The 16,905-nt window shown below is 45.3% G+C and overlaps 1 protein-coding gene across 5 annotated transcripts in view; it reads right to left on the bottom strand.

The window, feature by feature from the left end:
* CPT1A (carnitine palmitoyltransferase 1A) overlaps window positions 1-16,905 on the bottom strand; it is a 634,145-nt gene that overhangs the window by 225,185 nt on the left and 392,055 nt on the right. For all 5 annotated transcript variants that reach the window (XM_069624124.1, XM_069624123.1, XM_069624122.1 and 2 more), the window contains exon 13: window positions 16,846-16,905. This exon is cut by the window's right edge and continues 57 nt beyond it. In XM_069624124.1, the coding sequence (XP_069480225.1) occupies window positions 16,846-16,905 (60 nt within the window). The remainder of the gene's footprint in view (window positions 1-16,845) is intronic.

Raw genomic sequence — 16,905 nt, forward strand, 5'->3', positions numbered from 1 at the left:
TCATAGTGTGGAATTTACCAAGTCATTATATTTCTTAATGCAAATGAAAAAAAAGTGGTATATATCGAACAAATGATTAAAAAAATGTGGCGCACATAATCAGTGTAAGAACACATTGTTTACTACAAGTCATACTTCCAATTTTTAGGTCGACTGTCACATTCCATCCAATCTTAATGATTCCGTTCATCGATGATTTAATACCATGACTTGAAGTGTAAAGTCAAAGTTCTGTGTAGTAAAATATATTCCAATTGTGTTCCATTAGCCATTTTCTATCAAAGCACACAGCGTTTCTTTTGTGAGAAAATAGGTCTGCTTACACGTCGGCAACCTTTGCAATCTGCATATCTTCATACCATAAAGGCTGGCATGTTGCTACGGGTGACTGGCAACGCAAATGGGTAAACTGGGGCTTCATTAACCTTAAAATAACTGAAAGTGTTTGTGTCATTCAGAATATCAACGTGGCACATCATTTATCATCAAGCACACATTTTTCAGAAATATGATAAAAACAGAAAGCTTTCCTCATATTACTTGAAGACTTTCAATTTTAGCAATGTAAAGTTGAAGCTTGTTCTCCTTTGACAGCTCTTACACATAGAAAACTGACCTCCTTCTGTTCAGTTTCATTGCAGTGAATGTTATCTTTTCTTTGAGGATACTTGCTATATTGTGTCCTTGGAAATGTTACTACGAAGGATTCATGGACAAATGATAAAGAGACCCTGTATTTTGTGGTCAAATTGCCAAAGGTCCACCTAGGTATCGTTTTCTGCCTTACCACAGAAATTAAAAATAGTATGTTCAGATTTCAATTGTAAGCTCTACAGGAAAAATAAGTAAATATTTTGAGCCTTGAAAGAAGATATATTTTCGTTCAAGGTTACTATAGACTCATTCTTAATCGAACCTTCATTAATTATTATTTTAATGAACAAGAATACATGCGCACGCGGGCGTGTTCTGGTATTACATCTTGTCAGCCAGTTCTACAAGGCACATAGATAATTTGTATTCAAAGTCTTATTTGTTAGGGTAAAATGAATATTGACTAACCCAACTGAAACGGTGTCCTATACTAACAATGACAAATAGATCCAATTTTTACTCCGAGATGACTAAAATAATGGTTCACAATATACCAACACCACCTACACCCAGGTGACAGGTGCGTGCACGCGTTTCTGTGCTTCCATTCTCACTATGTCGAAAGCCAGTATTACAATAGGTGTCCTGTACTATGTTTCTGCTCTGGCTGTTGGTTGGAGGGGGGGGCAGGGTCCCATGGGTGGGTTTCACAGTCTTGGTGATAGGTTTGAAGGATGCAAAGTATAGGGCTTGTGCTCTGGGTGGTGGGGAGGCATGATTTAAGCTAGTGTGTTTTTGCTCCGGGTCTTGGCAGTGTAGATTCGTTTGAGTTTGGAAATTTGGGTCTTTACACTACATACTCTGACTATCAACCATATAATGGCATTATTGTGGCAACAGCTTTCCAACCAGGTGTCCGTCTTTCTTCACTGGAAAGTCAAGCATGCAATTACAACAAAAAATAAGTGTATCCCGCCCGCACACGGCCCACCAACCTTAACACTTCTGAACAAACACTACTCGATTGCACACACCCCAAACATGCATCACCACCTCTAATACAATACAACCGAGACACATGCAAAAATCGAACCAGCAGTTCACATTTTCAGACCCTTCAGACTCTCCCACCTCCTTGACAGTTTGTTACGGCATATCTTCTCTCACCTGATAACTATGGGTTGCTGCTAGCTACCTAGCCACTCCCTTCCCACCTTCTGCGCTGGCTATAAATGAACAAACACATTTTAGAAACACTCTTCACCTCTCACATCTCGGACTATGGTCTTCAAAAGGATGTTCATCTACACAGCACTTCTTGGCCACACCAATGGACTATTATAGCAGGCTATACATTACATATGGTGAAAGACACAATACTAGAGACAGAGACAGACAAACAAACAGAGGGTGTGGGCTACAGGTAAAGGAGGATACTGTTCTATCGAGCAACAGAGTTGGCCAAAAATGTTAATAGATCACCAGAAAAATGGATAGAGATATAGGCAGATGCATAGAGTGATGGATACAGATGCAGACAGAGAGATATGCACTGAGAAAGAGGCATACAGATAAATGAATAGACGGATATACAGTGATCATGCAGGCAGATGAATAAATGTAGATGGATATAGAACGATCAACGCATAGATTGATATATATGAAAACGGTATCCCTACATATTATCCAGACCAAAAATATCACCGTACATATGGTTGTCTGTCTCGCCATAGGCAATATTTTTGGGGGGGATAATTTGTGGGAGCGGGGGCTGTGGGGGTGTCCCCCGCAAATTTAAAAATGCAGGGGTTGCGGGGGTGTCCCTCCGCAGGGTCCAATGCTCAATATCCCTGCAGAAATATGGCATTTTTGCAGGGATATTAACACATGGAACCATGAAAACAGATACATAAAGTTACATTTGTAGGGAGCGATGGATAGAAACAGAGACATGCATATGTATAAATGTACATAGACAGACCATAGGCAGACAGGGATGGTTATAGATAAAGAGATGCATACAGTAAAACGTATAGAGAGATATGGACAGACAAGATAAATGCATAGATGTGATGGTGTATATAACTAAATAAACATATAGATACATGCACCTAAATAAAGAGATGACATGCATTACTTACAGTAAAAGCATTTCTGTTGGTTGTATCTGCTTAGATTCACATGCTTTGCATAGTCCGACATCCAGTGGTCACTGCAGAGTATTGCATCTTGTTTTTCGAGAGTTGAAAAGGGGACGTCGACATAGGCGTGTCTGTAATACTAATGCATGACTTCTGATGTTTGTTAATCTGCTTAGAATCACATGCTGTGCATGGACTAGCGAGCAGTACCCGGTGAGAAGGAACAGTAGTGAAAAGATGTCTTACTACTGCTTGTCCCACCTGAGAATCAGACCTAGAATGAGTGTCTAGGCAATAGCGTTTTGTAAAGGTGTGTACAGAACTCCAGGTTGCCGCTTTGCAAATGGAACATTTGCAATGAACGCTATGGATCCCCCAGTACCTCGAGTAGAGTGTTCTCTAGGCTTGAAGAACAGTTCTCTCTTGGCAAGAGTGTAACAGAGTGATGCACTGGACAATCCATCTAGATATAGTGGATTTGGAGACTGCATCTCCTTCTCTTCCTGCCGCCACTGAGACAAAGAACTAATTAGTCTTTCTCAGTGGTCTAGTTCTTTCCATATAAAACATGACCGCTCTGCGCACATCAAGTGTGTGCAGGCTCTTTTCTCCCAAGTTTGATGGGTTTTGAAAGAACATTGGTAGTTCTATAGACTGGTTCACATGGAATTTTGAAATTAACTTCAGTGCAAACCTAGGGTGTGTGAGTAGAACCACCTTACCTTTGTGAACTGTTACAAAGGGATCTAGTATAGAGAGCGCTTGTAGTTCACTCACTCTCCTAATGGAGGTGATAGCTATCAAGATAGCAGTCTTAAGAGTGAGATCTTTAAGGGTTACTTTATGCATCGGCTTGAAGGGGGAGCCCATTAGCCTGGTTAGTACAACATTCAGGTGCCATCCATGAGCTGGGTTAGATATAGGAGGGTGAATTCTTTTCACTCCCTCCATGAAGGCTTTAATAACTGGAAATTTCCACCATGACACCTTATGCTGAGACGTAGTGTAGGCAGAGAGTGCAGCTAGGTGACCTTTAATAGAATTAAAGACTAAACCTGAGTCCAATAAGTGGCTCAGGTATAGAACAATCTGTGTGGGAGAGCAGTCAACAGGGTTGATGCTCTTTGACTTACACCAGATGACGAACCGTTTCCACTTGCTAGAGTAGCAATAACAAGTGTTCGGTTTCCTTGCTTCTCCAAGAATGTCCATGCATCTCTGTGGGAGCTGCAAATGGCCGAATTGTATGACCTCTGGTGCCAGGCTGCCAAGTTCAGGGTCTGTGGGCATGGACACAGCGTTTGGCCCCTGTCCCGTGACAGCATGTTGTACGGGCAGGGTAGTTTCACTGGAGGAGACAGTGACATCTCCATCAGATGAGCGAACCACGGTTGGCGGGCCCACATGGGGGCCACCAGCATCATTGTAACTGGTTCCTGGTGCATCTTGTGCACTATCTTGTTGAGAAGGGGAGTCGGGGAAGGGGGGAGCGTAGACACATTTCCCTGACCATGTTACCCAGAGACCGTTCCCCTTGGAGCGGTTCTGGTGGTACCTGGAGGCGTAATCTTGGCATTGGGTGTTCTCCAGAGTTGCAAACAGGTCGATCTCTGGGAAGCCCCATTCTGCAAAAACGGGGACTATGTTTTTGTGTATTCGCCATTCGTACTCTGCGGGCAGAGGAAAGTCTCTGCTGAGTTCGTCTGCCAGAAGATCGAGTTCCCCTGGTACATGTTGAGATAACAGGAACATGTGTTTGAGAGCCCATTTCCAGTTGTTCTGGGACAGGTTGGACAGTCCTGGAGAGCGAGTGCCCCCTTGCTTGTTCAGGTAGTACATGGCTGTGGTGCTGTCTGTGAGGATCAGCACTGTTTTCCCTTGTAGGTCTGTCTAGAAAGCCTTCAGTGCTTTGATGATCACCAGCAGTTCCAGCAAGTTTATGTGTTTGGACGCCACACTCGGAGTCCAAACTCTGGGTGTAGTCTGATGGGATAGGTGAGCCCCCCCATCCTTTGAGGGATGTGTCTGTGGTTAGAGTGGCTTCCACTGCGGGGGTGGCAAAAGGTTTCCCCAACACGAGGTTTTCTTTCGACCACCATCGCAGCGAGAGAACCAAGGCCTGCGAGACCACCACTAGATCGTACCATTGTCCGCTGGCCTGACACCACTGGCTGTAGAGCCACTCTTGCATTGGGCGCAGGCGCGCGTGAGGTACCAAATAAATACATGACACCATCATCCCTATCAATCGCATGGCCTTGCGTACCGTCACCTCTCGACCGGCTACATATTGAGGGATCTGAAACAGCATGTTTTGGACCCTCTCGTTGGAGGGGAAGACAAGGCCGTCCTTTATTCGAATTAGAGCCCCTAGGAATTGCTTGACTTGGCTGGGGTTTAGACTGGACTTCTTCTCTTTGATGGAGAAGCCCCGGTGGAACAAAAGGTCTACAATCTTTTGATTATTTGAGAAGCATGTTTCGTAAGAATCCCCTGTTATGAGCCAGTCGTCGAGGTAAGGGTAGACCGGAATGGACAACCTGCCCAAGTGTGCCGCTGCCACTGCCAGTACCTTCGTGAATACCCTTGGCGCTGAGGCTATGCCAAAGGGTAGCACTTTGAACTGCTAGTGTTTGTCCTCTATCATGAACCGGAGGTATTTTCTGTGCGCTGGCAACATTGAAATATGAAAGTATGCATCTTTCATGTCCAGTGTTGCCATGTAATCCCCCCGTGTGAGCAGGGGGATTACCTCCTGCAAAGTCACCATATGAAATTTCTGAGGTTTCATGAATTTGTTTGCCGAGTGCGGATCTAATACAGGGCGCATGGTTAAATCCTTTTTGGGTACAAGGAAGTACAATGAATAAATACCCTCCTTTACCTGTGATAGAGGCACAACCTCTATTGCTCCTTTTTCCAGCAGCAGTTAGACTTCCTGAAGAAGGGTGGAGAGGTGTTCCGGTGATAGGCGTCTTCCCCTTGGCAGTCTGAAAGTTGAGGATTGACCGATTTCGATGCAGTAATCGTGGGCTATTGTTGACAGTACCCAGCGGTCTGTGGCAATTCCCTCCCATGCTTGCAGGAATGATGTTAACCGGCCCCCGACTGGAGATGCATGGGAGGGGACCCGAGCTTTTGGGTCATTTGGTGTCGGTAGCTGGGGAGCCTCTGGGAGTGGAACCCCAACCTCTTCCCTCGCCACGACGTTGTCCTCTTTGAGCATACTGTCCAATGGTTCCCTGAGGGAAGGACCAGTAGGCAGCTGAGGTGTATTGTTGATGATTTTGTCGTTGGCCACGAAAAAAAGCACCCGTTTCTCATAACCTTGCTTATTAGAAGGGCTTGTGATTTGGTCCAGGGTCTTTAGAGTTTTGTGTTCCTTCTTAACTGTTACCAGTGCGGCATCAACCGCCTTGCCAAACAAGTTTGAGTCTTCAAGGGGTTTGTTGATGAGGGACGCCTGTGTTTCTGGCTTGAAACCTGAGTTTCTGAGCCAAACATGTCGCTAAAGAAGTACACCCTGGACTAGTGAACGGCCAGCCGTCTCCGCAGCATCTAAGATGTTCTTGATGATGCTTTGGTTTACCTGAGTACCTTCTGTCACAGTGGCTAATCAGCGTGTTTGCAAGGGCTCAGGGGCGTCTTGTAGGCCTTCGCGCAACAGTCCCCATTGGGCATCGGCGTAGCTAGCCAACAAAGTTGTATTGTTGGCAATACGCGTGGCAAAAGCTGTCGAGGATGTAATTCTCTTTCCTAAGGCATAAAGCTTCTTCCCCTCTTTGTCCAGGGGTGCTTCGCTAGTAGATAGCGGAACCCCTGCTCCTTTCCTCGTAGTGGTTACTACCAGGGAATCAGGTATGGAATGACCCCTAATATATAAGGGATCAGAAGGTGAGGGGCTAAAGAGCTTCTCGATTCTTGGATTGACCCCTCTAACCAATGCAGGTGTAGATAAAGAGGGAACGAGGAGTCTATTGACTGAGGCAAGAAGGGGTATGGATTGGCTAGCAGGCGATTTTTCCTTAATTATTTTCTCAACAAAATCTACTTCTGGGGTAGTCTCCCCTGTGCCAATTTGAAAATGTGCTGCCGCCTTGCGTAGCATTGCATTAAAAGTGGGTTGATCATCCACAGGCGAAGCATCTCTAACTGGTGTGGTCTGAGGAGAAGGCAGATCTAAAACATCAGTGTCTGTAGACGCCCCTGGTGACTGCCAAGGCTGTGGTTCACATATGTCTGGGTCTTCCTCAAAGTCCCTTACAGGGTCTAGTAGAGCCTCAGTATTTAGGAATTCTTCCTCTTCCTGAAAATGTGGATCCTCTTCAGTGAGGTCATATGCATCAATTTCTTCCTCAAGTGGGTCAAAGTCCTGGAAATGTGGTCCTTGGGTCTTCAAGGAGCACCTCCCCTGGGCTTTTGGGTGTAATGTGCTCAGAGGTGGACACACCCATCTAGCCTGTCCATACACAATTCAAATCTTTCCCTAGTCCACTGGGATAACCCTGAACGGTCTAGTGGCGGAAAGGCTTGCTCCTCCGCCTGTAGGCGTGGAGATCTCTCCCATAGTGTGGAGGATATACCCCCGTCACCCTCTGAGAACCCTTCTCGCGGGAATGGCACTGGGGACATATCTCTGGGTGTTCCCTTTGACATGGGGGGAAGTTCCAGCGTACCCTCCGTTGATTTCACCGTCTCTCTGACCTTCTGAACGGGCCTTGGTGACTCCTTCACCAGCCGTTTCTGCAAGTCTTTGGAGACTATTCTAGCTATGCTTTCCACGACTAGTTTCTCCATCGAGGGCTGGTCATGACTAGTTTTCAGAAGAGCTGGAACCTTACCCGCGACAGATGCCTTCTTACGAGGGATTTCGACTGATGTTTTGGTGGTAGCGCCTTTAGTTGAAGACGGCGCAGTCGCTAGGCGCGAATGCGACTGCGGGGAGGGCTGGCGACCCTTACGGTCGCTTGAAGCTGCCGGTTGATTCGGCGTCTTCGTTGGCGCTGAGGCCTTCTTCGATTTACTCGACGAATGGCCGTGGGTTGTGTGTTTAGTGCCTTTTTTGTGTGCGTCAGCGTTGTCGGGTGTACATCCCCATAAGTAGGGCCAGAGCAGAGATTTTCAGGGCCGGGGACAGACGCGATGGAGCGGGAGCCCTCCATTGAGAGGTCAACAACCTCCGTTACGGAGGTAGCGTTATCACTATCCCCCTCGTCACACTCAGCGGCCGCAGGTGAGGAATCAGCCTTTGACATGCCTTAGGCTGCCCACCTTTTGACCCTGCGTTCCTTCAAAGTCTTTGGACAAAGGAGTTTACAGGCCACACAGCCTTCCTCATTGTGGTCGAGGGGCAAGCAGCGGTTTCACCGCTTATGCTTCTCCTTCCACGGAAATTTGCTGTTACGAGGGCAAAATCTAAAAGGAGTCCTCTCCATAGCTGAGGATGAAATCAGTGATAACGACCCGGAAGGAAAGGGGGGAGAAAGGGAAAGGCATTCTAGAAGAAACAGAAATGTCCACAACAACCCCCACTCTCCCTATTGTGTAGGCCGGCAAGGCCGGGCAACGTTTTCGGCAGCACCGATAGGATCGCCTCTGTCGAAACCACCGGCCGTCGAAGATCTTGATTCGATGAAGAAGTTGAATGGCCGTCGAAAGAGGGCTGGAGGTGGTTGAATTAAACAATAATTGACAAATCGACCAAGGATCGAATAAATGGTAAATGGCAATGTCTCTTACGAGCTCTGCATAAGACAGCCAGTATTCTGGGCGGAAAAAAACAATCTGAGGGACCTCAACGCGTGAGGGATTTTGGGTACACTACACGTCACTATAGGGATAGTATTACAGACACGCCTATGTCAACGTCCTCTTTTCGACTTTCAAAAAACAAGATGCAATACTCCGCAGTGACCACTGGATGTTGGACCATGCACAGCATGTGATTCTAAGCAGATTAACAAACATCAGAAGCCTATATACACTGAGAAGCAAAAAGATAGATGTATATAAATTGGAGTGTGGTCTTAGAGACGAATGTAGAGGGAGAGATTGCTAGAGGAAGAAGTATGGAGACGATGCAGAGCCACAGATCGATATACATAGATTGAGAGATGTGTATACATATGTAAGGAGGTGCCAGCTTCCCCTACTTAGAAGCTCTACAATGGAATGCCTTGGCACCTCCCCTACGAGTTGAAAACACACACCTCGCATTCCCCAAAGCAATGAAACGCTGCTCTTCACCCAATCACCACCATCCACCACACCCCCGCAAGCCTGGGACTTATGCCGGCAGGATACCTATCCTGCCCATCAAGAATGTATACATGTATTTGTCTAACGTGTACTACCATTTCAGTCTATGTTCCGCACAAGTAACAGCACCTTGATGCCCAAGGGCTGTTTGTGCGCTATGCAAATGTAAAAATAAACAAACATTAATATACATCTACACCTACTCGATGGAACTGTTCATATAGAGACATGCAAACACAGGTCGACAAGGACAACCTGATAGATACAGTGAGATATAGAGATGCATGATCGAGATGGAGAAAAAGTGGTCGGTGGATATAGAGAGACAGATGCATACAAATATTGAACATTATATACATATACACAACAGAAAGCATTTGTTGTAAATGGTGTTGAAGAAGTGTGGATGAAGAGTCAGTCTATACTGCTTCAATGCATCCATGCCTCTGCAATGCTACTGAGAATGGACAGTGATAGACTGGTCTCAATTTCAGCATTTTTTCCTCAGATACCTGGTCGGCCCATACACATTGGCTAATACGGATGGCAAAGAGGATCTGCCACACACCTATGGTTATTGCACCCATTGTCAAACCATGTTGGTAATTTTGGCAGTACTGTATAACATTGACTAGCGGTCTCAATTTCTAACCATGCAAACTTATCTCGAAAATAACAGGCCATACATCTTTTGGTTGGTTCTTTTTTCATTCTTTAAGATATCTTTATCAATTCCTTTTTTCAGAATTCTTGCTAAATGGTGACCTAATTACAGAAATAATCAAATGTAATGTTCAATATGACCCAAATCCATGTTACATCATGATGCTTATAGTAAACAGTTTTTAAATATACTCATATTTCAGTGAAACATAACCAATTCCGTGAGCCTTTGTTTTTAATTCCTCCTCTGTATGTAGTGAAAAAGGTGCATATTGTAAGCACAAGTTCATCCGGTAACACATCTGCAAGGATTTCCATGAAAAACAGTCATGGTTATCTTATGAGGTGCCTAATTTTTCAGACATAAAATTAAAATAATTTAAATGTTAACACCAAGTTCAAATTAACTAGCAAAGCATTATGTTTAACCATCACTGTAAACTAACCACCACGGTAGGCCCAAACAAAAAAACGACAATCATACCAATAAGTATCATAGGTCGCTCTTGGTTCCTCTACATTAAACAGATCTTTTGTCTTCTCCGCTTGCAGTTAGTGCGGCTTCCACAAACTATAATCCGCATCTCAAGCTGCATCCGATTGCATCACCACCCTCAATCCTCACTGGCTCATCATCAACTCATGTCTCCCACATAGCATCTTCTATCCCCTCTGCCCTCAAAACTGGACATATCTCACACCACCTCAATAAACCATGTCTCGACCTCAATCTCCCTGGAAATTATCGCCCCCATCACTAGTCTGCCATATCTCACCAGAATCATGAATCACTTTGTCACTACCCATCTGCGACAACACATCACTAGAAACCACCTACTCAACCCCTTCCGATCAGGCTTTTCGAACTGCACACAGAACTGAAACCGCCCGCTACCCTTCACATTGTCTATGACTTCACAACATCACTAGCAAAGGACAAATGTTAGGCAAGGCCTTATACAGTACCCTTTGGGTGCACTACAACAACCTTGGCCTCCTGGCAATAGGGACCCAACATTTGGTAGAAGTCTGAACTACACAGGGTGGTAGTGTGGCTGAGCAGCCAGGCTTATCTCAAGAGGGGTCAATGTGAGCAATAATGTTGTAGCACAGAGTTTCACAATAGCAGTTATTCAAATAAACAATTACACTCAAGGTTTCTTGATAAAGCAAGTATTAACGTATTTCACAGCCAGTTGTAAAAGCCTTCTTCAGAAGGGAGCAATTAAAATACACTTCAAAACACACTCTTAGTTTCTCTAAAATCACACAGACACTAACTACACCCTCAGATGACTTAATAGCTAGGACACTGGACATTGATTTATCACTGGTACATTTAGAGCAACACTGAGTTTGGTGTAAAAGATAGAAGAGAGGAATAAAACAAAGGTTAACAACTAATTCATAAACAGAGAAGTAATTTTCAAAACCTTCCAATGCAGAGTAAACTAACCCTTTCCTGTGGGAAAGGCCAAAGCACCAAGTAAGAGGTGAAGAGGAGTCTATCAGGGAGCCAGGACTGCCAATATTAATTGCACAATTTCAAGGAGAGCTGAAGATCTTCTTTGTAGGTAGGTAGAAAGGTCTTGCACAATGTTTTTTTGAAATGTTTGTAGAAAATACAACACTTGGAGGGTCCACAGGCTGGAAGGCTTGTGAGGGGCAAAGCTATAGCAACTCTGCAAGGTAACCAAGACAGGTCTGAACTGAGAGAAAGCAAGGCTTCACAACAAGAGGTAAGTTCTCTTAGACTTTACAGTAGATCTGGTTAGAAGAAATGGTTCCAGCTGGCTTCTGTTCCTGTGCAGCTCTGCAGATCCGGTTGTTTCTGAGCCTCAGTCATGGGGACAAGAGGGAGGACGTCTGGGAAATCCTGCTCTGCAATGGAAAGGTCAGCGGCAACAATGGGCAAACTTCGAATTAGCGGTTCTTAGGCGTTTCAGCTCCTCGCGTCTGACAGCAAATAGCAACACTGCGGTTCGCAGATCCACTTCAGACTTTCTTTGCTTCTGGGGTCCAACACTTTGTTGAGGTGGCTCAGGCTTGGTCAGTCCTGCAACAGGGAAGTCCGGAGGATCTTCCTAGCGCTCAGGTCTGACTTAAAAGTGATGCACTCCGTTTGGTGTTCCTCTGCCTGGCACTCGGTTCCAGCAGCAGCAGCGGAGGTACAGCCAGCTCCGAGAGGATGTCCAAACGAGTTCACTTTGGGGTGGATTGGTCCCACCAACTCAAGGGGAGAAGTGGTCCTTGCAGGGCGTCTCTAGTTGAGGCGAATTTGGAGCTTCAGCACAGCAGCAGGGCTTCACCAGGCAAACCAAAGGTCCAGGAGTTGCAGCAGGTGTCTCTTCCAAGTTCTTCTTCGGATTCCTTTGTCCAGTGGTCGACTCTGCTTTCCAAGCCAAAAAGCCTTTGGCTTTTATGCAGGTTGCTCCCATTCATTCCAGCCTAGCTGTCAATCACACAGCAGGGTGGCTGTGCTTGCCGGACAGCCAGCCAGCCAGTCACCTTTGGGTGCATTCCTGTGACCAAGGGGATTAAGCACAGGGAGTTTCGGGCACCTCCATCACTTCCTGCCCCTGCCAGACATACTGGAGCCAAAGGTGGGCTTCACTCGTGAATCCCGCCAAAGACAAAAAGAACAAAGGGACCAAACCTGGTTTGACATGTAGAGTAAATCTCAAGAAAGACCTTTCTAACAAGAAATGGTGAAAAAAAGAATGAGCCATTTTGACAAAATGGGCACCCATGGGTGCTTTACCAAGGCTGCAATTGCAGCCCGTGGTAAAAACACACAATGGTAGTAAAAAGTAAACCACTGCCACCAGCCATTAATTGTAGAAAGGGTAACATAAAATTGTTACATGAGAAACTAGACAAAGGGGATACTAAGTAACCCCTCCAGCACCCTATTGTAAGATAGTGTGTGCTGGGACTAGAAAGTTACAAAATGTAAGTAAAATCAATTTCACTTCTCTGCTCTTGGAAACAGTAGTTTATCCCAGAGAAGGTATTTAAACCTTTGGGAAATCTAAGAGACTTCCCTGTGCCACTACACTGAAGGTGCTGTGTGTCACAACGCAAAGATGATGCATATGGAGTTTGTCAGACTCCAAAGTCACAAGAAACACTGAGACCAAATCACAGAAAAGTGGAAAAAAGATCTCATCCTCTCCAGGTTAAAAATTTAAAAGTCCTAGAGTACAGCAAAAGAGCTGGGGGTCTCTAAGGTAGAGAGGAATTAGTACATGTCTGAGAATTCTCCCTAACACCAACCAACATCTTTTGCAATTAACAGATACTCTTTTCCAGGCAAAAGTCGCAATCCTTTAAAAGTAGTTCACTTATTCTTGGAGCAGGAGTGTTCTCAGTGGCAGAAGGATGGTGGGGGGTCACTAGGGTCTAGTGTCCAAAAGGCAGTGTCAGGACAGGTTCTTAAGTAGCAAAAGTCAGAGTTCCTAAGGAAGACTGTTGAAACAGGCGAGTCATTTACTTACAAGTTAGTTGAGGGTCCAGGGGCTTCACAGAGACACCCTGGAAGGATTCCAGCAGTGGCCTGGGTGCACTGGACAAGAGGACTCCCAACCCCAGAAAACACCCCAAAACTACACAGGAATCACAAGAGACTTAAGGCAAGTAAATACCAAAGCCAGCACAGTACCTCAGCAGAGAAGAAGATTCAGCACCTTTTCAGGAGCACAGAAGACAGAATATCGCTGGTTGGACTATCGTCGTTAAGAAGGTTCAGCACTCTGGTGAGGTGACTTTTTGGACTTGAATCGTGTCTCTGGAGATCCAGCAGGATACGCACAAAGTTGCAGCGAGATTCAGAATTTGGAAGACCGTGCACCGCACAATGACTCTAGGTCCCAGGGTATTGGGGTTTTGCAGCTCTGCAAGGTCTCAGCGCTGCATGGAATGGCTCAAAATGCAGGTCTTCTTGAGTCTAGTGGGCTCACCTGTCCCCAGGTCGATTGAAAGGAAAGGCTATAGCAGGCTCTGGTTAGACAGCAGGCTCTACAGTCGCCGGAAATCATTTTAGCCGGTTTGTCTTCATTGTCCTCTTTGGTTTTGGTTCCAGTGGTCGACTACCTCTTCAGCTTCCAGGATCGGACTCTAATGAAGAAACCCAGCCAATCAAACAGCCTTGTAACATTCAAACTTGGGGCGTTGGCAATCCTTTCAGGAGAGCCAGCCTTCCAGTTTGAGCTGGATTCTCGCACTCAGGCTGGAAGACAAAGGGCTGGAGAGTTTTGGACTCCTCCCTGGCTTCCTGCCTTCACAGACACTCTGGAGCCTGGGTGGGGATTCCACAGGACTCCTGCCGAAAGATAAAAATCACACAAAGGAATTTACCACCCTAGATGCTAGGGGAAGGAACAAGAAAGGACAAGGAACACTAAAATGGCGAAAAAACAAGGCAGGTGCCAGTTTGGTAAGATGAGCACCTATGGGTGCCTTTACCGGGGCTGTGCACACAGCCCGCAGTAAAGGTGCACCAAATTAATAAAGAGGTATCACTGCACCAGCCATTAAAGGTAAGCTTGTCCCTATAACAAAATTGTTACAATGTATTCCCTTTAACACTAAAACTGTATCTCCCCAGCACTCCTCATAAGGTCGGGTGTGCTGGTTTCACCAAATAAAATGTAAAAGGGATCCAAAGATGCTTTCTACCCTTGGGAACTGTTAGCCAGAGAAAGTTAAAAGGGGAGCCCCTAGTGCAACCCGGCAATAACAGGCACTTATTGCCAAAACGTTGTCAAAGAGGATAACTTTTAAAAGACAATGTGGAGAGTCTTAATAATGACACCCATAAAAAGAGTAAACGATTCTGCGAGTGTGGGAAAGGTTTCCCACTCACAGAGGAAAAAGGAAAAATAATCCACCAGTAAAAGCAAAAGGTTCTGGGGTTGACACATGTCAGGAAGATTTATCATTTCTATGAAAATATTGCCTAACAGCACTCCACTAAAGGTAGTGTGTGCCAATCGCTCAGATTATAGCGTTTTGGGAGTGATACTAGGCATCTCTCTATCCTTAAGAACTATCCTCAAGTAACTATATAGATAAAGAATCTTAAAAGGGGATGCTAAGGGTCCCCAGCAACACTGCCCATAAGGAGCTGTGTGCTGCAGTTGCAAAAAAACACAGATGCCTTTAAGAGCCATGGAGCAGACAGACTGCATAGTACAGGTAGAATACAAAGAATAGAGTTCCAAATGAGAAGAGCCCACAAGAATTAATGTGTGGTAAAAGGCTCTGCTCGTTCAGGATTGAAAGAAAAAGTTCCAAAAGTCCAGCAAAAAGTGCTGGTGGTCTCACTAGGAGAGGGGATGAAGCATACAAATGATACATCTCCCTAACACTAGGTACTTTACTCATGACTAGTGCGATAATTTCACTGATTGCTTTTGTTAACTGTACTTCACACCAAGTCTACCCCCTGGTGTCAACCACTGAGAGATTGGTCTAGACCATAACTCTAAAAAGGTTGCATTGCCATGATAGCCAATCATAACCCCTCACCAGTGTAGGTTCTGAAAAACCCTCATCATACTGGGCATCAGAAAGGCACACTTTTTCACCCTTTTTGGTGGTTGACATGAAGAGGTTTACCTCCTGTCGTGAATTCATCTAAGCTCACTGGATCGCCCACCAATAATTAACAAACACAAGGAGAGCAAGTCAAAGCCCACAATGGGCCTCATTCCGAGTACGGCGCTAACCAATGGCGCTATTAACGCCTTGGTTGACGCCGTACCCGGACCGGCAGCGCCTTGGTGGATGGCGGAATTACCGTCCCATTCCAAGGTTGGCGGGGCGGTAATTCCCCATTCACCAAGGCTCTTCCCCATTCCCAAATGAGCCCCCATAGGGCTCAATGGGAATGGGGAAGATGCAAATAACGGTGACCGTTCATTACGGTCACCGTTATTGGCTTGGAGGCCCCTTTCCGCCCTCGACTTTCACCTGCTCAAAGCAGGCGTTAAGGGCATGGGCGCAAAGGGAACTCGGAGTATGGCGGTATGGGATCACCGCCACCGGTCTCGTTACCGGTGGCCGCTATCCCTTAACGCCATACTCGGAATGAGGCCCAATGTGTTTGTAATGAGGTCAGTAGAAACTGCCAGAGGTTCAGATTACAAGCAAATCAGTGGTGGTGAAGTGAATGCGGTCTGGTTGTATATTTTCAAAAACACTGCATGGGCTTTAGTTGAGATCTCAGAGCCCTACTGACATTTATGCACACTAATAGAAGCATATAATAACCGAAAACTATTTGGCTGCAATTTGGATGTTGTGGCTCTATTTTAAACTACAAACATAATTATTAATAATACTCCAGGTAATACAGAATGGTAGGTGTATACCAAAACAAAAGGCTTTGATCAACAACATTATTTTGCAACTGCACAGCATTATGGGTGATCATCTTCTATAGAGGAAAGGCAAGCGATGCCTGCCTGGACACACTAGATCAGGGGCCTGTAGCATTTGCCTCGTGAGAGGTTTTTGACTTCAACTTCCATTAACCATTGCCAGTCTAATCAATGGTGAGGGCTCATGGGAGTCGTAGTGCAAAACCCCTGGAGCGCCACAGGTTTCAGACCCTTGCAGTACATTGTATAATGTTTAGGATTCTAGAATTGGCCTACATTATCCACTTTGCACAAACTTTATTTCTCTTTTCAGAGTGTCAATTACCCCTTAAAAAGGTAAAATAATAAATGTTCTCCCTTATTATATGTTCTTCATTTCCCAAATTTAATCATTACCCATCCAAACCGATACCTTCCCTGTAGTCTGGTAGTTAAAGGGATTGATGTACCATGAACAAATACTAAATGCAAGATCCCAAGAGATGTTTTATTGTTTGTTTATCGTAATATAACATCCCGGTTTGCTAGGTGCAGCATTTTACAAATCGGCAATTTCCTTACAGCCAGTGTTGTAGGTTGTCATTACACGGTCATCAAGTATCACTTTGTGCTGAATGGGTAGTCTGTGATTTAGTGCAAATACAAAGAGCTAAGAGTGATTTTTGAGCTTCTTGCCCTGAGGGCCAGTACGGAAAAAGGTAAAACTGAACCATTCAACTACAAAGAGTATTGTAATGGTAATCTTCGTCATTAAATATAAACAGTGCAATCAACAACTAAATAACTGGATGGCTGCCCACACTTACCTCTGCTGGGATGTCCCATTGAAGTCTGGTTGGAGGGGGGATATTTGCGTTGGTTTCTCC

The sequence above is a fragment of the Ambystoma mexicanum genome, chromosome 11 (assembly GCF_040938575.1).
Source record: "Ambystoma mexicanum isolate Mex_15411 chromosome 11, UKY_AmexF1_1, whole genome shotgun sequence".
Lineage (NCBI taxonomy): Eukaryota > Metazoa > Chordata > Amphibia > Caudata > Ambystomatidae > Ambystoma > Ambystoma mexicanum.